Source organism: Triturus cristatus, chromosome 1_2 (genome assembly GCF_964204655.1).
Source record: "Triturus cristatus chromosome 1_2, aTriCri1.1, whole genome shotgun sequence".
Taxonomy (NCBI): domain Eukaryota; kingdom Metazoa; phylum Chordata; class Amphibia; order Caudata; family Salamandridae; genus Triturus; species Triturus cristatus.
Window position 1 is genome coordinate 1,103,333,726 of NC_140580.1, and position 22,212 is coordinate 1,103,355,937.

The following is a 22,212-nucleotide window of genomic DNA, read 5'->3' on the forward strand; positions in this document are numbered from 1 at the left end:
CACCAATTGGAGTGGGAATAGTACATTTTACCCCTCCTGAATCCAACGCTTTTCCTACTGTTTCTCCGACTGGAGTGGGAATAGAAAATGTTATCCCTCCTGAAGTCACCGCTTTCCTCACTGTTGCAATGACTGGAGTGGGAATAGTAAATATACCCCTCCTGACACCAAAGCTTTCCATACTGTTGCAAAGATTGGAGTGGGAATAGTATATTAAGCATTCCTAGAGTTTAATAGATTTGTTAGTATTTTTTAAATATATATTATTATGTATTTGTGTATTTAATTATATATTTTTATATATAAACGTATGTCATTTTTAAGATATTTGAAGTATTATGTACAATTTGATTGCAGTTTTTTTTGTAATTCTTTTATTTTTTGTAAATGTATGTAATTATATATATATATCAAAAAACAGTTGCTCAGCAAACGAGGGTGCACTCGGGGAAAAAAATCAACCATCAGGCACCAGCGAACACTCCCACCATCCGGATCAGCCTGACGGGTTTCGGAAAACATGCCTTAATCATAGGCCATCACTTATTTGATTTGCGCTGCTACAGACATTTTTTTAAATAATTGCAGTCGATGAGCTACTCGATTGAGTCCCCAGTGCCCTCTGGGATTTATAGTGCTGTAGCCTGCATTTTGACCCCAATGGGATAGAGTCAATGTATTTCAGAAATCGTCCCTCCAATGAGCCGCAAAGTGTCTGTTGTGCCTGGAATACCCACGCTTGTCTACCCACAATAGGGCGTCGAAAAAGTTTGCGGTCCGTGGCCCCATACAAATACTTTGGGTGGTGCAGCCCTCCACGCCCGAAGCCGGCATGATCAACCATCAAAAAACCGTTGCTCAGCAAACGAGGGCACACTCGGGAAACAGAAATCAACCATCAGGCACCAGCGAACACTCCCACCATCCGGATCAGCCTGACGCGTACATATATTCACTGAAAAAACCACAGGTTTCAGGGACATAATAGTTAGTTGGACATTTCACTCATACAAAAGCAGAGAAATTCGGCCAGCTAACTATAACTAGCGCCCCCGCAATGCACTGCTGATGACGTCACATATTACATCATTCATGACATGGTCAGTGACCTCATTGATGACATCTCAAATGACTTTACTGATGACATCACTGATGACTTCATCCAGTCAGTGACTGTGTGTTTCTATAAAGTTTAAATGTGTTTAAAATATATGCCAAGGTGTATTGAAGAATGAGTGGGTGTATAAGTATGTGGATGCATGATTTAGTAGGTGCTTGACTGACTGTATAAGTGAGTGATTAAATGTGTCTTACTGAATGCATGGGTTAGTGACTGATACAGACATTCACACAGTATAGTTTGTCAGTTGGTGTGTAAGTGGTTGCATGGGTTGGTGAGTAGCTGAGTGATGATCTATGTGAGTTATTGATTGGTTATCTGAGTATCTGTATGGGTGCCTGAGTGACTGTGTGGGTGGGTGGGGGGCTGTGACTCTCTGTGCATAGATGTGTGAGTGGATGATTCACTGGGTGTATGGGTTCAAGAGTGCATCTGTGACAGGCTGTATGGGTGGGTGATTGTGTGTATGGGTGTGTTGGTGAGTGAATAGATGCCTCAGTGGTACATGTGTGAGTAACTGCATATGTGAAAGGCAGTTTATGTGAGTGTTGGAGTGTATAAATGACTATATGTGAGGGTGAGTGATTGTGAGAGTGGTTGTATGGATCAGTGTGTACTTGTATTAGTTATTGTATACTAGTGTAAGTATGTGTTAGTATATGTTTGAATAAGTGAGGTGGTGTGTGTATACCTGTATAGGTGAGTAAATGGGAGTGTGATTGATTCTTTGCATGACTGACTAGGTGTGTGAGCAACTCTATGGATGAGTGGCGGTGTGTGAGTGTCTGTATTGATATGTGAGTGCATATGACAATGTCATATTGACGGTTGACTGCATATATGAGTGACTGTAGGGGTGAATGAGTGGATGTGTGTGTAGACCTAGGAATTAGGGAGTGGGTATGTACTAACTGGTATTGGTGTGTCTATGGTTTCGAAAACGGTAGTCTGTATTTTAGAGTGGGTGTATCAAAGGTTATATTAGGGTATGAGGAGGTGCATCAGATTATCACGTGGATGATGTAATCAGTGATGTCATCACTGATGTCATTTGAGATGTCATCAGTGATGTCATCAGTGATGTCACTGACCATGTCATGAATGATGTAATATGTGACGTCATCAGCAGTGCATTGCGGGGGCGCGAGTTATAGTTAGCTGAACTAACTATAACAGCTGAATCTCTCTGGTTTTGTACAAGTGAAATGTCCAACTAACTATAACGTCCCTGAAACCTGTGGTTTTTTCAGTGAATTTCTAAGGTTTTTTAAATGCTAATTTCTAACTATAACGTCCCTGAAACCTATGATTTTTTCAGTGAATTTCAAGGGTTTTTTAAATGCTAATTTCTAACTATAACGTCCCTGAAACCTATGGTTTTTTCAGTGAATTTTCAAGGCTTTTTAAATGCTAATTTCTAACTATGCCTACAAAGGTAGGACATGTGAAGAAAGAGGAAGAAAAGTGCAGAAAGAAGCAAGAGAAATGAAAAGAGAGGCAACAGAAGTCCGGAAAGACGAAGAAGAGTGCATGGTGAATTTATAAGTGCTTGTGTTTTGGCGCAGTGATTAGATAAGGACATGGAACTGGCTGAGTGATTGGAGAAGTGCATGGGTAGTGACAAGGAGATGGCTGGACTGCATCAGTAGTGCTCAAGGGATTTTAGCAGTGCATGTATTAGTGCCTGGGTCATTGCATAAGTACATGGCTACTGACTGGATGATTAGAGTACTGCAAGGAGAGTGCATGGGGAATTTATAAGTCCTTGGGTTTTGGCAGAGTGATTGGATAAGTACATGGTGCTCGCTGGGTGCCTGGAGGAGTGCAAGGGTAGTGACAGGGTGATGGCTGGACTGCATCAGTAGTGATCAGGGGATTGTAGCAGTGCATGTGTTAGTACCTGGGTCATTGCATAAGTACATGGGTACTGACTGGATGATTAGCGGACTGCAAGGAGAGTGCATGGTGAATTTATAAGTGCTTGGGTTTTGGCGGAGTGATTAGATAAGTAGATGGTGCTCGCTGCGTGATTGGAGGAGTGCATGGGTAGTGACAAGGAGATGGCTGGACAGCATCAGTAGTCCTCAGGGGAATGTAGCAGTACTTGTGTTAGTGCCTGGGTCATTGCATGAGTACATGGGTAGTAACTGGAGGATTAGAGAACTGTAAGGAGAGTGCATGGTGAATATATAAGTGCTTGGGTTTTGGCGGAGTGATTGGATAAGTACATGGAACTGGCTGGGTGATTGAAGGAGTGCATGGGTAGTGACAAGGAGATGGCTGGACTGCATCAGTAGCGCTCAGTGGATTGTAGCAGTGCATGTGTTAGTGCCTTGGCCATTGCATAAGTACATGGGTACTGACTGGATGATTAGAGTACTGCAAGGAGAGTGCATGGTTAATTCTTAAGTGCTTGGGTTTTGGCAGAGTGATTGGATAAGTACATGGTGCTGGCTGGGTGACTGGAGGAGTGCATGGGTAGTGACAAGGAGATGGCTGGACTGCATCAGTGGTGATCAGGGGATTGTAGCCATGCATGTGTTAGTGCCTGGGTCATTTCAGGAGTACATGGGTATTGACTGGATGATTAGAGTACAGCAAGGAGAGTTCATGGTGTATTTATAAGTGCTTGTGTTTAGGCACAGTCATTAGATAAGGACATGGAACTGGCTGTGTGATTGGAGGAGTTCATGGGTAGTAACAAGGACATGGCTGGACTGCATCAGTAGTGCTCAGGGGATTGTAGCAGTGCATGTATTAGTGCCTGCGTCATTGCATGAGTATATGGGTAGTGACTGGATGATTAGAGTACTGCAAGGAGTGTGTATGGTGAATTTACAAGTGCTTGGGTTTTGGCGGAGTGATTAGATAAGTACATGATGCTCGCTGGGTGATTGAAGGAGTGCATGGGTAGTGACAAGGAGATGGCTGGACTGCATCAGTAGTGCTCAGGGGATTGAAGCAGTGCATTTGTTAGTGCCTGAGTCATTGCATGAGTACATGGGTACTGACTGGATGATTATAGTACTGCAAGGAGAGTGCTTGGTGAATGTATAAGCACTTTTGTTTTGGCACAGTGATTAGATAAGGAGAATATAACTGGCTGGGTGATTGGAAGAGTGCATGGGTAGTGACAAGGAGATGGCTGGACTGCATCAGTAGTGCTCAGGGGAAATTGTAGCAGTGCATGTGTTAGTGATTGGATAAGTACATGGTGCTGGCTGGGTGATTGAAGGAGTGGATGGGTAGTGACAATGAGATGACTATAAGCGCCACAGAGCTGCCTTGCAGAGTGGTGTAAAAAGGGGGCGTGGCCTTGGACCACCTCTCTGCAATGCTGCTCTGTGGCGCTTACTGGAGGTAGCTCATGGGCTAGTTGGCCCCCAGGGACCCTCGGGACTCAAGGGGAGTTAATCCCCCAATTTACAACACACAAGGGGGCGCGTTTGCACAGTAGTGCAGGGAGGGGGTGGGCCTGATGTGACATGTGTGTACTTACCCACTCACAGGCCTGGGGGTTAGGGTGTTTTTAACCTGCCCCCTTTTCTTGTACTTTTAATCTTTATTTTACTTTTTTCTTTCTCCCTCAGTCCGAGCACAAGATTGCTGCCAACACTTCCTGGTTTGAAGTGTTGGCAGCCAATCAGAGCCATGCTCGTGCTGGGAGGGTTCGGCTCCACCCAGATCTCAATATTTTTTTCTTTTTTGAATTTCTCAAGAACTACTGAACGGATTTCCACCATTTAACAAAAAGGGCCCTTTCTGAACCAAGGGCTACCTTTTTGCCAAATTTGGTGTAAATCCGTTCAGCAGTTCGGGCTGCAGCTTTGTCTAAAGTTTCCTATGGGAAATAACATGGGGAAAATGCGTTTTGGGGCCCCCCTTTTTTCTCAGCCCCCGCTTGACTAATCACCCTGAAACTCTCAAGACAGGAGCTGACTGGAGTGCCCCACTAGTTTTGAAAATTTCACGAATATTCGTCAAACAGCACCAAAGTTATTAGGAATATCTAGATATATCTATATCTATATATATATCTATGTATATATATATATATATATATATATATATATATTATCTACTGGCGGTCGCCAGTAGATAGTTATAGTTAGGACCGTGTTTCCATAGGAAATCCGCAACATTCTATTTTGAATAACTTTGGCGCCGATTGACGAATCCTCGCGAAATTTTCAAAATAGGTGGGGCGCTCCGCTCCGCTCCTACCCTGAAAGTCTCGGGGGGATTCACCAAGCGGGGGCTGAGAAAAAGGGGGGTCCCAAAACGTGTTTTCCCCATCCATTTTTCCATAGGACCTTTAGTCCAAGCTACAGTCCGAATGGCTGAACAGAATTACTTGAAATTTGGCAGAGAGGTTGTCCTCAGGTCAGGGATGTGCCTTTTGCAGGTCTGGTGTAAATCTGTTCAGTAGTTCCTGAGAAAATAGCATTTAAATCAACATATATATCTATAAGCGCGCTCCGAGCGCGTAGGGTAAGCTTACCGTACGCGCACGCTGCCGTGCGCGACATCAATTCTGATTGGTGGTTACATGACTGTAAACATTCGACTCGGTCGAAATCAGGAAGTGTCGGCCGCCATTTTGTGTGTCTCACACTGATAAACAAAGGAGGAGAACGTGAAAAGGGGGCAACGAAGAGAGTTGCAGACCCCCTAGCGTTTGTGAGGGGGTCCAAGAAGGTCCCAAAAGTATGAAAAATACATTTAAATTTTTTTTAAAAAAATCGCGGGGTGCGCGTACGGTAAGCTTACCGTACGCGCACGGCAGAAAAAAAACAATACAAAAAATAGAAGTAAAAATCAAATTTAAGTGTTTAGATATTAGGGGGCTCTAAAAAGAGCCGTTGTGTTTATGAAGTGTTTTTTTTGTGGTACCTACAAGTAAGTACCGATGCAGAGTCTAAAGTTCAAGAGGAAGACTCTGTTGCCTTCATCAGTGAAATGTACACCGTCTCCTCTATAAATGCCTTGCATGTTGTAACGCAAGTTGTTGTGGTATATAGAACCCATACCATAGATAGGTAGATAAATATATATATATATATATATATATATATATTCACTGAAAAAACCATAGGTTTCATACACGTTATAGTTAGGAACCGTGCGTGCATGGTGCGCGCACGGTGACGTGCGCGAGCGCAATTCTGATTGGTTGTTAGATGTCAGTAAACATTCGAATCGGTCGAAATCAGGAAGTGTCGGCCGCCATTTTGTCTCTCGCAGTCTGAGGCAGTGAAAAACAAAGGAGGAGAACGTGAAAAGGGGGCAGGGTGGACAGTTCCTGACCCCCTAGCCTTTGTCAGTGGGTCACTGAAGGACCCCCAAGGGTGAAAAAACATTTATTTTTTGGACGAAAAAGCGCGGGGTGCGCGCACCGTGCGTGCACGGCACGCACAACGCATCGTGGGCGCTCGGTGCACGTAGCGCACCGAGTGCCCACAGCTTGCGCCCGGTATTGGAAGCACACCGTGCGCGCACCGTGTGCGCACGGTGAAAAACCAGAAACAAAAATAGTAATAAATACATAACTTAGCATTTAACAAACCGTACAAATTCACTTAAAAAACCATAGGTTTCACACACGTTATAGTTAGTTATTAGCATTTAAAAAACCTTGCAAATTCACTTAAAAAACCATAGGTTTCACACATGTTATAGTTAGCTGGACATTTCCCTCGTAAAAAACCAATGAAATTCCCCCGTTATAGTTAGTGCAGGCAACTATAACTCACGCGACCACAATCCTCTGCTGATGACGTCAGATATTACATCACTGATTACATATGTGTCTTTCTGAAAAATAAATATTTGTAATATATGTATAGCTAAAGATTAATGGAAGAAGACATGGGTAAATAGGTGTCTAAATACAGTGATGTAATATCTGACGTCATCAGCAGAGGATTGCGGTCGCGTGAGTTATAGTTGCCTGCACTAACTATAACGGGGGAATTTCATTGTTTTTTTACGAGGGAAATGTCCAGCTAACTATAAAATGTGTGAAACCTATGGTTTTTTAAGTGAATATATATATATATATATATATATATATATTATCTACTGGCGGTCGCCAGTAGATAGTTATAGTTAGGACCGAGTTTCCATAGGAAATCTGAAAATTCTATTTTGAATAACTTTGGCGCCGGTTGACGAATCCTCGCAAAATTTTCAAAACTAATGGGGTGCTCCGCTCAGCTCCTACCCTGAAAGTCTCGGGGTGATTCGTCAAGCGGGGGCCGAGAAAAAGGGGGGGTCCCAAAACACGTTTTCCCCATGCATTTTTCCATAGGATCTTTAGTCGCAGCTACAGCCCGAACGGCTGAACAGAATTACATGAAATTTGGCAGAGAGGTAGCCATAAGGTCAAGGAAGTGCCTTTTGCAGGTCTGGTGTAAATCTGTTCAGTATTTCCTGAGAAAATAGCATTTAAAAGCATATATATATATATCTATACGCGCGCAGGGTGCGCGCACCTTGCGCGCACCGTGCGAGCACCCTAACGTGCGCGAGCGTAATTCTGATTGGTGGTTACATGTTAGTCAACGTTCAAATCGGTCGAAATCAGGAAGTGTCGGCCGCCATTTTGTTTGTTTTCAGTGCGAGAGTGAAAAAGGAAGGTGGCGAACGTGAAAAGGGGGCAGGGTAGAGAGTTCCTGACCCCCTAGCCTTTGTCAGGGGGTCCCTGAAGGACCCCGCGATTTTTTTTTTTTAAACTCGCGGGGTGCGATAAACGTAGTTTATTGTAAAATAAATATATAAAAAAAAAAATAATACATAAATAAATTAGCATTTAAAAAACCGTACAAATTCACTGAAAAAACCATAGGTTTCACACACGTTATAGTTAGGAATTAGCATTGAAAAAACCTTTGCAAATTCACTTAAAAAACCATAGGTTTCACACATGTTATAGTTAGGTGGATATTTCACTCGTAAAATAACAATGAAATTCCCCCGTTATAGTTAGTTCAGATAACTATAACTCGCGCGACCGCCACTCTATCACAAGGATGATGTCATCAGTGATGTCATGAGTGATGCCACTGACCATGTCATGAGTGATGTAATATATGACGTCATGAGCAGTGGATTGCGGGCGCGCGAGTTATAGTTATCTGAACTAACTATAACGGGGGAATTTCATTGTTTTTTTACGAGTGAAATATCCACCTAACTATAACATGTGTGAAACCTATGGTTTTTTAAGTGAATATATATATATATATAGAGAGAGAGATATATATAGATATAGATATAGATATCTAGATATAGATATAGATATAGATATTCTAAAACTAAATGGCAGCAAAACAGAGATTCTAGTGGTGGGAAAATATCCCTCTATCTGCTCATCGGCTTCATGGCCTCAAATAATGGGCCCCTACCCCTCCCCAAGCAATCAGGTTAAAAACTTGGGTGTGTGGTTAGACTCCAATCTCTCCTTTGAGGCTCACACCAAAAATGTGGCGTGGAAGTGCTTCAGAGTTTTGAGAGGATTACGGAAAACTCTGGACATGCCCCCCATCTCTGCCAGGAAAACCCTAGTACATGCGTTAGTAACATCTCACCTGGACTACGGAAATGCTCTATACCGGGGAGCAACTAACAAACGCCTTCATAGTCTTCAATACATTCAGAACGCGGCTGCTCGCCTTGTTTTGATGATTCCCAGGAGAACCTCTACCAGGAAAGCTCTCTCTATCCTACACTGGCTACCACTTAAGGAGAGAATATTCTTCAAATTCTTGTATATTAGCCACCGCATCTTGCAGGGGAAAGGGCCTAGCTATTTACACAATCTGCTCACTCCCTACACTCCAACTCGTCATCTTAGATCAACCGGAATCTACTTGGTTAAGATCCCTACAGTTAAAAAAGCCAGAATGGGAGCCCGCTCCTTCAGCTATCTGACCTCCAAGCACTGGAATGCACTTCCTCTCTTCCTACGTGCTGAACCATCGGAGTTACTCTTCCGGAAGAAATTGGAAACCTGGCTCTTCCGCGCATACGGCTCCTCTCCTTACATCTGACGAGTCTGTGCCTCAGCGCAGGGACACACCAGTGGGTGTAACCATGCCCCTTAGAAGCTTGCCTGTTATTATTATTATTATTGTTATTATTATTATTATTGTCATATTACGGAATTTAGGAAAAGTTCGACAATTATAATATAAATTCAAATTCATATCTTTTACTAGTTTTACTGAATTTATGTGTATTTAAACATACACACATACTATATATGTGTGTGTTTTTCTTTAAATAAGCATATATTTATATATTTTTTAAATAATATTTAAATATATTTAGTTCACATTATATTACTGTTATATATTAAAATATTTAAGATTTACTATTTTGAACTACTTATACATTAAAAACTATGTTTTTGTACATATTATTTAGATATTAGTGTTAAGCGATATTTTTTTCTTGATATTTTGTCCTTACCTTTATATGTATAGGACACCAATATTTCATGGATCGATATTTTTGACACAATATTTCTGTTGCATTATATTTATTGTTTCGATATTATGCCAGTGAACCGTGGTGGTCGCCACTGGGTAGTCATAGTCAGGATCGTGTTTCCATAGGAAAATGCCTTTTTTGTTTTGCTAATAACTTAGGCGCCATTAAACAAACCTCCAGGAAACTTTCTAAAGCAGTGCTACTTGTTGACTAGTTTATGCATGGAAAGTTTCGGGATGATCCGTCATGCGGGGGCCGAGAAAACAGGAGGTCCTACAACACATTTTCCCCATACATTTTTCCTAGGAATTTTAGACACAGCTACAGCCCAAACCGCTGAACAGATGCACACCAAATTCACTAGATCGAAGTCCAGAAAGAGAGCGCTTTTTAGGTCTCGCTGAGTCCGCGCGCATGCGCTGCACGGAGAGACATTTAGTAGGTGAGTTTTCAAAGTGCTGCTGGCTGGCCTAGTGCTTGCGTTCATGCGAGCGTGCACGTGCGAACCGCCAGCCTTCAGCGCCATCTGTCTTTCCTCTCGCTTGCTCCCTGCCTCCGCCCCTCCCCCGCCTTCGTGCTTACAAGTGTTCGGGATTCACCCAGTGGGTGCATCTCCATCAGGCAAATATCACGCCCACCTTAAATTTCTCTTCCGTCACTGCCTCTTTATGATTTTGGCTTTCCCCCTCTCTCCTCACGTTAGAAGCCCTCCCCCATCCTCCAAGCAGAAGATGAGCTGTGGATTTCTCAGTACACAGCAGAAGGCAGATGCCAAGACCTCGCACTGTGGATACCTCCTACCACCAGCACCCACCCGTTGCCAGCCTCTGTCTACTTCGGCCACATGTGCAGGTCTGTTAACCCTTTCCCCCTATGCAGATTCTTTCAACAATGTGCAGTTATACGCGGGGTGCTGTGTCTTTAAATTTGCACTGCACCAAGCTCACTGCGGTTTTCAGACCCCCAGACGTTCGATACAATCGCTTGTAAGATTACTGCAATTTAGTTTCAGTTTTGGAGAGAAGTTAGGTGTGTGCTTTCGGAGTTGGGGCAATTATTTTTATTTGCAGGCCGTGTGCTTTTTTGCAAAACGCCATCGCACAGAGGATCAAAAAAATGACAAGGAGTGCCATATCAGCTTCTCCCCGAGCCCCCTCTCTCGCTCAGCTGAGACTTCTGCTGTGTTGATAAATAGCAGCAGAGAAGCAGCATCTTTGGTGCTTTAGACTGCCGAGAACCTTCTGTCATGTAGACAATATGCAGGATTACAACAGCTAGTGCCATTTTTTATTGTCTGAAGTCAGCCCGTGACGTATATAATAAACCATTCCTGTTTTGCTATGTCTTTCTTCTTCTTTCCTTTCTCTTCCCCATTCTCACATCTGTCCTTCTTTCATCTCCACTTCAGCCATAATTCTGATTGAAACTTAACCTCAAGCCTCCTGCAATCAGGGCAATGCAGGGGAAATTTAAATTGCTGCCACCTTAGTTTTTGGCCTCTCACTAGGTGTATCTGCAGATTAGACCATAGGCTTGCAGTGCGTGACGGGTGATTATAACACCATGCCTTCTCTGTCCTTGGACATATGCCCATTCAGTGCTTGTTAATAGCGCTTCTCATCTGATGCAGCCTGCTTCTAAGCGTCCCAGCACTGGATCACCAGAGTCAAGCAGTGCCAGATTTAATGAAACGTACTGTAGGTAGGATCGACAGTGTGTAGAAGTTGCCAAGCAGTAGCGGTGCATCAGATTTGTCGGACCCTACTGCTGTAGCGCCTTCATAGCTAGTGTACTGCTGTGAGCTAGCTGTCTCACAATCAATGGAACTGGTTACCAGTATGTTCCACACTAACATTCACTGCAATAACCGACTGAGCTTTCTGGTATTTTAATCTGTGTCCTGCAGGAGTCACAAGATTTCTGCAATAGGTGCACTTACCCACCTTGTTGTGTGGCTGGGTTTAGAACCAGTGACCAGCAGGCTACACATGTCACTGTATTGACCATCTGCGTCTTTGTGCAAGAGTGGGAACCAGTGACCTGCAAATAACACCCCTGATACTTACCAGGAGCAGTACCCCTTCACCTACGTGGTGCTCGCTGACCCTACCTCCTTAGTCTTCTTCTTGCATTCTTTCCGCTCTGTTTCTCTGTGTTCCCTTTGGTCTGTATTCACTGTTTCCTTTCATCTTAATCTTTTTATTTCTGCCTTTCTCTTCTCTTCTGCCCACCTTTCTTATTTATTTATTCTTACACTTGAACTCTTTTAATCTCCTTTCCGTTTTCCTGCCATTACTGGCTCTTGTCAGTTTTTCTTTTTTTTCTTTTCTCATCCTCTGTTCTTATTAATCTTTGCGTTCTCGCCTTCCTTCTTTGCCCTGCTCTTTATTTTCCCTCCTTATCTTCAATGGTGATGACGGTGCTCTAAGTTGTATACAAATAAGAGGGCGGGTCTATAAAAGAGTAAAGAAGGGGTAAAATTGCACTGCTTCCTATGGTACTCAGTTTTTGCATAACACACTTCTGGGACTGTTATGGCCTCGTAGCGCAAATAACTGCTGCCTCTTGCTATAGCTCCATAGTGCCCTCAAAATCTGACATCTGTTAATTCTCCTCTAATATCCGTCCGTTACTCAAATTATAATTCACATACTATTTCCCAACCTCTACCCTCCTGTTATTTACATCCTCCCCCATCCAAAACAACAACAAAAACCTATAACAACCATAGAACATGCAAGGAAAAGTTGCTAATATTCCCAAAAAAACCACTGAACATACTGCATTGCCTCATCTGAGTAACCCACGCCGACCATAATTGAAGACACATGGGGGCAATGTACTCTATCCGACCGACTCCATTTTTATCTGCAAAAACCTCCTCCCGCGCTGCTTGGTTCCCCCGCCTTACCCTTGTAATTAAACCCTTTGCTGCCCCTCCCTAAGCCACTGAAACGAGGGCCCCCATGCCCCTCCACTCTCACCACTCTCACTCACACGCTTTGTCTCCCTCGAACCCGCCTCCAACATAAACAAGCAATGGCATAGCCAATAGGTCTCGCTTTTGGAACCTTATAAGTATTTAGTTATGCAGCACAATATCCTTGGTGCAACAATACTAACTATTGCATGGCTAAACCCTTAGAAGGTCCCAAAGGCGAGACCTATTGGCTATGCCAATGCTTGTTGTGATTTGCTGTAAGTCCATTTTAGCATGCTGTAAATCGTTTCTGTAGTTTTTGAGCAGTTAATGGTGAAACATTTTGGGCCTTATTACGACTTTGGCAATCTTCCAATGAGACTGCCACTGCGGCGGTCCCAGGAATTCTGCCAAGGCTGTGGTGAGCTTGCCTGCCGGATTATGAGTTTAATCCAGGGGGGGCAGGCTGTGCTGTGGCTGTCTCACGGCAGTGGCTGTGTTAAACTCATTGAAGAGCCTTAATAGCATACCGCTGCTTTGAGAGTGCCTTCTGCACATTCCTGCATGGTGTGGCATGCACCATGTCATGCATGCCACACCGTGAAGTAACGAGGGTGCAATTCCAGGGGGGCACAACATGTGCCCCCGCGTACACCCCCAGGACCAGATTCATCCAGTGCTACTTGTTGACTAGTTTATGCATGGAAAGGTTTGGGGTGATCCGTCATGTGGGGGCCGGAAAAATTGGGGGTCCTGCATGTCTGCCTTCCTTTTCATGGTGTGCCCCCGCCATTAAAAGGGCAGTGGATATGCAGGAAGTAATGCTAAGTGGTGCCGGCATTGGCACTGCCAGCATATTCAGGCAGTTTGAAGACTGCCACGGGAGCCTTGATCCTGATGGAGACAGCAGTCTCATGGTGGTCCCACAGGCACACTCATAATATGGCAGGAGACCTGTCAGGGTGGTGGCGGTCGGACTGCCACCGCAAGTACAGCATTGCGAAAAGGACCTTTGTATATCTAGTGACGCGGAGCTTACGCGGATCTGACAAATCTCCTACTGAGTTATGATTGGCCATTTTAGGACTAGGAACTCAGTCCTGATCCCTAAAAAAATGCAAGAAAAGACAATGGGGGTAGGGTAGCGATAACCTGACTCTTAGGCCTGTTGGTGAGGTGATAAGAGGGACATCACCAGGGCCCAAAAGTTTTTTTAATTTTGCTGCAGAATAAGAAAACAGTGCAAGCACTCACAATGCAGATAGCAGTTAACCCGTTCGCTGCTACACATCCCACCCCCGGGTGAAGCCTTTTTTGGGGCTATTTGGAGTAGTTGGAGCTCTGAGGCCCCCATAACTTTGTGTCCACATAAGGTGTTCTCACCAAATTTGAGTCCCTTTCTTCCAACAGCCTGAGGATTCTAAAAGTACTCAAGATTCGTGGATGGGAAATAAATGTTGCAGAAGAATGCGTCTCTTTTTTCCCCTTCAATGGTATCAACAAAGGGTTTGTGGTTCTAAAATCACCATCCTCCCAGCTTTCAGGAACAGGCAGAAATTTGTCAGAAAACCAAAATTTTCTACACAATTTTAGCATTTTACTGGGACATAGCCTATTTTTCCTTTTTTTTGTGCTTTTGACCTCCTTCCAGATTGTGGTATAAATGGGTGTGAAACCAATAATGGATCTCTGAAAGCTATACATTTCTGAAAAGTAGACAATATAGTTAATTCAGCAAGGGGTAGTTTGTGTAGATCCTTCAAGGTTTTCCTATAGAAACTAATAGTTGAAATAAAAAACTATTGAAAAGAATCAGCCATTTGTGCCCACCTTTTCACCTGTAACTTCATCTAAGTATGGTAGATTGTTCAAAGCAATATACCGTTACGTCTGCTGGACCCTTCTGTTTGAGGGGATATATAGTACTTGTAGGTTCACCAAGAACCCGAGGAACCCAGAGCCAATAACCTTGCAATGGTTTATATTATGTACCCGGTGCAGCAATTCATTTGATAAAATATAAAGAGTGAAAAATAGGTATCATGGAAACTTATGTATTTACGAAATGGGAATAAAATATGGATATTGGAAGTAGTGGTTATTTGCACATCTCCGAATTTGTGGCTACCCATACTGCCATGTGAATTTTATGGCATTTTTCAAAATGACTTCTTTTTTACACATTGTCTTGCATTTGGAAGTCAGAAATGCATAGAAAGTCCATTGGTAATAACACTTTTTCTGCTATTCTGTGTTCCCCTAAGTCACCCAATAAAAATGGTACCTCACTTGTGTGGGTAAGCTAAGGGCCTGTGACAGAAAACAGCCCAAAACGCAATGTGGACACATCACATGTTTCCAGGGAAAGCTGACCCTTTTTTCGCACTGTGCTAGCCTGTGGATTTTGGAACCTAGCCTTGCCAGCACCTATAGAAACCTACCAAACCTGTACATGTTTTAAAACTAGACAAACAGAGAAATCCAGGATAGGGTGACTTGTGTGGCTCTCACCAGGTTCTGTTACCCAGAATACCTTCCAAACCTCAAACTTTGTATTAAAAAACAAATTTTCCTCATATTTCTGTGATGGAAAGCTGTGGAATCTGCAGGAGCCACAAACTTCCAACCACCCAGCATTCCCTTGAGTCTCCCGATAAAAATGGTACCTTACCTGTGTGGGTAGGACTAGTGACCACAACAGGAAACGGCCCAAAACGCAACATGGACACATCACATTTTTCCAGTGAAAACGAACCTTTTTCGTAATGTGCCTAGCTGTGGATTTTGGACCCTAGCTCTGCCAGCACGTAGGGAAACCTAGCAAACCAGTAAATCTTTTAACACTAGACATCCAGTGGAATACAGGATGGAGTGACATATGTGGCTTTCACTAGGTTCTCTTACCCAGAATCCCTTGCAAACCTCAAACTTTGTAAAAAAAAGAACACATTTTCCTTACATTTCTGTGATGGGAAGTTCTGGAATCTACAGGGAGCCACAAACGTCCACCCACCCAGGATTTACCCAAGTCTTTGAATAAAAGTGGTACTCACTTGTGTGGGTAGGCTGAGTGCTTGCCACAGGAAACGGCCCAAAACACAACATGGCCACATAACATTTTTCCGTGAAAACGTACCGTTTTTTGTGCAATGTGCCTAGCTGTGAATTTCGAACCCTAGCTCAGCCGGCACGTTGGGGAAGCCTAGCAAATCTGTAAATTTTTTAAAACTAGACTCTCAGTGAAATCCAGGGTGGGGTGACTTGTGTGGCTCTCATCAGGTTCTGTTATCCATAATCCCTTACAATCAAACTTTGTAAAAACAAAACACATTTTCCTCACATTCCTGTGATGGAAAGTTCTGGAATCTGTGGGGAGCCACAACCTTCCACCACCCAGCATTACCCCAAGTCTCCAGATAAAATTGGTACTTCACTTGTATGGGTAGCCCTAGTGCTCCTGAGACGAAAAGTCCCAAAATGGACTGTGGAAACTTCTAAATTATCGATCACAAAAAAGACTTGGTTTTGCAAGGGGGGCATCTGCGTTTTTGGTCCCAGGCATAGCGGCCATCGAGAGAAACCTACCAGATCTAGACATTTCTGAAAACTTCACATCTGGGGGAGTCCAGAAATATGTGGTTTGTATGGATTCCCCAATGTTTTCCTACCCAGAATCCCCTGCAAACCTCAATTTTTGCTAAAGAAAACCCCACATTTTCCTTACATAGGGTGTAAAAAACTCCATCTGGCCCTCAAAGGGGGGCAGAAAGACTGTCCAATTTGTGTTTGGGGGTCGGGGGTCACTGTTATGCCCATTTTGGGCAGCTCCCACCCCTACATATAAAATAAAATATGATACCTGGTGCCTAGTGGGCTTTCTACCACGGGGAAATGATCTGGGGCTATGCTCCACCTCTGCCACCGGGGGGGGGGGGGGCTGAAAGACTGCGGCGATTTTTTTGGGGGGGTGGGAGCATTGGCAAGCCCCTTTTGGGTAGCCCCCCAGATCTACAAAAAAATCATCCCTGGCTACCTAGTGGGTTTTCTGCAGATCGGGGGTAATAACCCTCATCTGCCCCGGGGCAGGAAGACTGTCCAATTTGTGTTTGTGGGGGTGAGTCACTGGCATGTCCATTTTGGGAAGCCCCCACCCCATGTATAAAAAAACATAATCTCTGGTGCCTAGGGGCGGAGGACATATCAGGTGCTATTGCCCCTATCTGCCTACCGGGGGAGAGGAAAGACTGTGGAAAATGTTTTGGGGGGTGGGGTCATTGGCATCTGTGCAGTCCCCATCCTTGACCTACAAAAAACATAGTCCCTGGCTTCATAAAGGGTTTTATGCCCCCCCCAGGGGGGCATGTGGGAGGGTATTGCCCCAATCTGCCTCCCGGGAGGCAGAAAGACTCTGGTAAATTTCTTGAGTGTGGGGGCATTGGCATGCGCCATTCTGGGCTGCCCCCACCCCTGACCTACAAAGAAAATAGTCCCTGTCTTCCTAGTGGTCTGTATGCCCCCCAGGGGTGCAGATTGGGGGCTATTGCCCCCATCTGCCCCCAAGGTCAGGGCAGAAAATCTGTCCAATTTGTGTTCATGGGAGTGGGGGCACAGGCATGCCCATTTTGGGCAGCCCCCACCCTGTGTAAAAAAAAACACATCATCCCTGATGTCTAGTGATCTTTCTGCCCTCCGGGGAATATATCAGAGGCTATTGCCCCCATCTGCGGGGTGGGGGCATTGGCATGTCCATTCTTGGCAGCCCACACCCCTGAACAACAAAGAAATAGTCCCTGGTATCATAGTGGGCTTTCTGCCCCCAAGGGGGACAGAAAGACTGATTTCATCCAAAAATTTTGGGTAGTGCAAAAGCCCTTGCCCTAGGGGCTGCTCCCGTCCGCCCTGGTGTCTAGTTGATGGATCCCTGCTTGGGTATTGCCCTTCTGTGGCGATCCTCAAGCAGGGATCCACTAGAGAGCAGTACCATGAGAAAGGAGAGATTGCCCCCTTTCCTATGATACTGCTTCCCTCGGCCTACGTGCTCAGGGGGCTGAGATAGCCCCACAAGCACATAGGCAGTGAAAGTGAAATGAGCTGATTGGCTCATTTCACTTTGGTTTTCACTGAAATGACGTCAGTGCACCGTGAATGCAGTTCGTCATTTCCCTGACAACCCAGAACAGCCTCTGGAGTTGGGGAAGCTATTCCCCAGCTACCGAGGCAGTTTTGGAATAAAATAAATCCCTCTGGTGCCTGAACCAGAGGGATTTACAGTGCCATGTGTGGGGATGCGTGGGATCAGTCTGATGCACACGAACACCGTTGCGTTGGATGGCTCACGGTCGTCTAACGCATGGAAGGGGTTAAGGGAAGGGGTGCATGGTCCTTGATCCCATCCTCCAGGGCCTCCATTTTAATTAGTGGAAGGGGGGCTTGCCGCCACCCTCCCAGAGCCTAAAAAGAGCAAAGGGAACCCATCCCACAGGGATGAGTAATTAAAGATGGGAGGTGGCACATGTCCCTCGCTCCATTAACCGTATTAAGCTCCGAGGACCACAAATACTGTGTCCGAAATTTGAATAAAAGGGACCTCAAAATTTAGGGACCTAGAGCCTTATTACGAGTTTGGCTGTTTTACTGTCGTAGGACTGCATGCGCGACAGCTAGGAAACCGCTGAGACTTTGGCCATCCGACCTCTGTATTGAGAGTTTGTTGAGGGATTGGTGGTGTGGCTGCGGCGGTCATCAGCAGTGGTCAATGTATTTCAATATATATCAATGCCTGTGTGTACATTTCGACTGCATATGTGTCGGATGCATGCATATGCATGATATATGATGAAAAATACCACCTAACCATTGCCGGAGTCTGACCCATATGTCGCCATCTCCGGTAAAAGGTATACAACACCAATGTGCTTACCTGTATTGCTTCGGACTGAGAGCTGGAGAGATGTTAATTCACCAGATCATGTAAAAGTACCCGACTGGCACTAAAGGATTAAATCGCCTGGCAACTTTCCCAGACTTTCACAACTCGTGCCCTTTTGGAGGTCAATTCATACCGACCTTTGCTGTATTTAGAAGCCTAACTCACGCGCAGTGATTGACTTTTGCGCAGGGCTACATATCTACCCCTTCATCCCGAGGAAGACCCGCCGTGACGCTTATTAAGTTTTGCGCCTAACATAGGGTCGAAACTTTGACGTATACTATGAGTCTACACAACGTCTCAGTTCAAAAATCAATTCATACATGAACATGACGCATATGTGATCAAACATATGGACTCATTCATCAAAAATTACATCTGCTTAAGTGTTTTTGTTATATTATTTGTATTAAGTGTATCGTTTGTATTCACCTTTACATGTCACTTCTTCTTCACATTCCTTTCAATTGTATTGTGGTAGCCCAACTTATTCATTATTCTCTTTCTTAAAAAATATCGATTGAAAAGTATTGCTTGGGTGTTGTCATTTATTTTTTCTTTTTTTCCTAAATCATGGATACGTGTTACATATACCTTATTTAAATTATGAACAATCCAAAGCAATTGTAAATCCCCGACAGAACCATTGTATCCATATAATACCTGTATTTCGTTGCAGAAAGGATCGTATTCCTTGGGGTGAAGATGCTCCTGTGTAGGAAGGACCTGGAGAAAGGGATCCAGTTCCACATCTGCTGGGAAGAACTGGAAAGGGGTGAGTATGCACCCCAAATCGTTCTTCTCTGCCAATCTTTAGATAGTGGTCCGACCACTGCGGTTGGCTCGTGAGAAAGCCAACTCGTAATACAGACGGCAGTCTTGCACCTCTGCACCGCCCAATGGAGGCTGCCTTCCCCTGACCGCAACCTCAGCAGTCAGCAGTGTGCTGGGATTGCCGGCGGTCCAGCAGCGGCCCCTGCACAGGCAACCCTCTCAATTCGTAATGCGGTGGATGGCTCACCACCGTCAGACTGCCACCATTAGGACGGCAGTCCACAGACAGCCAAACTCATAATAACGCCCTTAGTCACCATAACACATCAGTACCTATGTGCCCATATCAGACTAGCACATAGTGCCAAACCTGCCCCCCTAACTTTCCCAGAGTAACAGGTGAATTGGCAATCTAGAACACAGCACTCTAGTCCCCAATGGAACAGTGGAAACAGATCATCATCTTTCACTTCTCACTCATGCATGTCCATAATAAACAAAAGAAAGATACAAAGAAAGTTTACAATATTTATTGAAACTATTGTCCTCTATTATGAAGCAACTGTGCTCAATTAGGAAACATATACAACTGAATAAATTAATCAGCATTACTAGCAAACTGCATTCAATGAACAGCCCTACCTTGACAAACGATATATCTGCCTAAGCCTACCCTCACTACATGAGCACAGGGATATATCAGTGATCTCTGGAATTGGAACCAGACCCCATACCCAGCATTTGTAGTCTGCATCTTAGGTTGCACAAAGCTGATGCGCCCGTTCCAGGACCTTTCCCTTCTGCTAGAATCCTCCTCTCTTTTTTCAACAAGGCAAGTCTCCGTTTATATGGAAAAAAGTGCCCTATTGGAAAACAAAACACACAAGATGATGGACGGAATGTTGCACATTGGCAAAACATCTACCCCCAGTCACAGATCTGGGTTTAATCCATCGTTATTTTGCTCACCACACCACCCCAGTTCAGACATGGCCATATGCAAATCAGTCTTGACCCTGTGCCTCATGGGAGCAGTCCAGCCCAAACTGCCAAGCCATGTCTTCCCTGGACCGGAATCAAGCATCCTAGGACCGGTTTCGGGGTTTCACCCCTCTTTAGCCAGGATAGCTTGACTCCAGTGACGTAGTGAGCACGGGACCCACGTCTGGGCATACCCTTCCCACATAGGGCGAACAGCAAAACACACAAGATGATGGACGGAATGTTGTACATTGGCAAAACATTCACCCCCAGTCACAGATCTGGGTTTAATCCATCGTTATTTTGCTCACCACACCACCCCAGTTCAGACATGGCCATATGCAAATCAGTCTTGACCCTGTGCCTCATGGGAACAGTCCAGCCCGAACTGCCAAGCCATGTCTTCCCTGGACCGGAATCAAGCATTTTAGGACCGGTTTCGGGGTTTCACCCCTATTCAGCCAGGATAGCTTGACTCCAGTGGCGTAGTGAGCATGGGACCCACGTCTAGGCATACCCTTCCCACATAGAGCGAACAGCAAAACACACAAGCGGATGGACGGAATGTTGCACATTGGCAAAACATTCACCCCCAGTCACAGATCTGGGTTTAATCCATCGTTATTTTGCTCACCACACCACCCCAGTTCAGACATGGCCATATGCAAATCAGTCTTGACCCTGTGCCTCATGGTAACAGTCCAGCCCGAACTGCCAAGCCATGTCGTCCCTGGACCGGAATCAAATATTCTAGGACCGGTTTCGGGTTTTCACCCCTCTTCAGCCAGGATAGCTTGACTCCAGTGGCGTAGTGAGCACGGGACCCACGTCTGGGCATACCCTACCCACCGCAGTGAGTATGCAACATTTCAGTATATACAAGAGCACGCGCGAGCACCGAATTACTCCGGATTCACGATCCATAAAAGCATTGTGTCAGTTTGACAAAGTGCTGCAATTAATGTGCACATCGAACACAAAATCATTCTAGTCATTTATTCAGCTCAAAGTTCAACCAGTGACACGATGGCTGTCCCTGTCCCATAACTACAATATGTAATAAATACAACCAGCACACAGGCTTGCGTGCACTTGCACACCCCATACAAACACAGAAGATACAAACATACAACACCCGTACAACACCCACACACGTTATAACGTGCTTCTCTTGTGTAAGTAAATGAAGAGGTTTGGGCATTTCATAAGCTCCTGCGCGCGCGCCTCACTCGTAACTTTAGGTGAAGAGAAACATTTGAAAACGTCATTGAATGCGCTGCATGTTTCTCGCCATTGGATGCCACAAGACCGAGGTAACTTCCTTTCTTGCCACTGATACGAACATCGAGATGCATTCGATGAGCAAGAGACAGAAGAAGTGGTTAAACTGGCCTCAGACATCCTCTGGCTCCAAGCAGCACGGCGGATTGATAATCTGCCTAATTGACTGGTTCTTGCTCCCGGGGACAGCTTTTAGTTTAGTTGCATTAGTTTAGTTGATATTTAAATAAACTAGTGGTGCGCGCGCACCACAGAGGAGCGGGGGGAGTGAGCGCGGCAGCGTGCTAGCCACTATCGTGAATGGGTGTTTCAAAGGCGTGATATTGTCCCGCCTTTGCCCAATCGTGTGCCATTTATAAAAAAAAAAAAGCATGTGCAAGCCAATGCCAGCGGGGGAAAGCAAAACCACATGCATGACCACGTGGGTAGCTTTCTAAACCCCGTACAAGAGGTCTCGTGCTACGCGAGCAGGTCTGTGCACTGCCACGCTAGGCGCAAGACCTAAAAAAGGTTTACTGAACAACCGCACATTGTCATGGAGAGGCATAATTTTTATACGTGACATCAATTGATTAATGAATAAGATGATGCTTATGTTGAATATTTAAGAGTGTTGGCTGCAGAATGTGATTTTGGTCCTCAAGTTGATAAATACATTCATGATCAATTAATCATACGTTGTTCTAATAAAACAATTCAAGAGCAACTTTTAAG

At 44.7% G+C, this 22,212-nt stretch overlaps 1 protein-coding gene across 1 annotated transcript in view; it reads left to right on the forward strand.

Moving 5' to 3' along the window:
• LOC146868755 (uncharacterized) overlaps positions 1 to 22,212 on the forward strand; it is a 32,143-nt gene that overhangs the window by 4,462 nt on the left and 5,469 nt on the right. Inside the window, exons 3-4 of the mRNA XM_085624158.1 lie at positions 10,317 to 10,465; positions 19,142 to 19,237. Coding sequence (XP_085480284.1) covers positions 10,317 to 10,465; positions 19,142 to 19,181 — 189 coding nt within the window. The 3' untranslated portion in view covers positions 19,182 to 19,237. The remainder of the gene's footprint in view (positions 1 to 10,316; positions 10,466 to 19,141; positions 19,238 to 22,212) is intronic.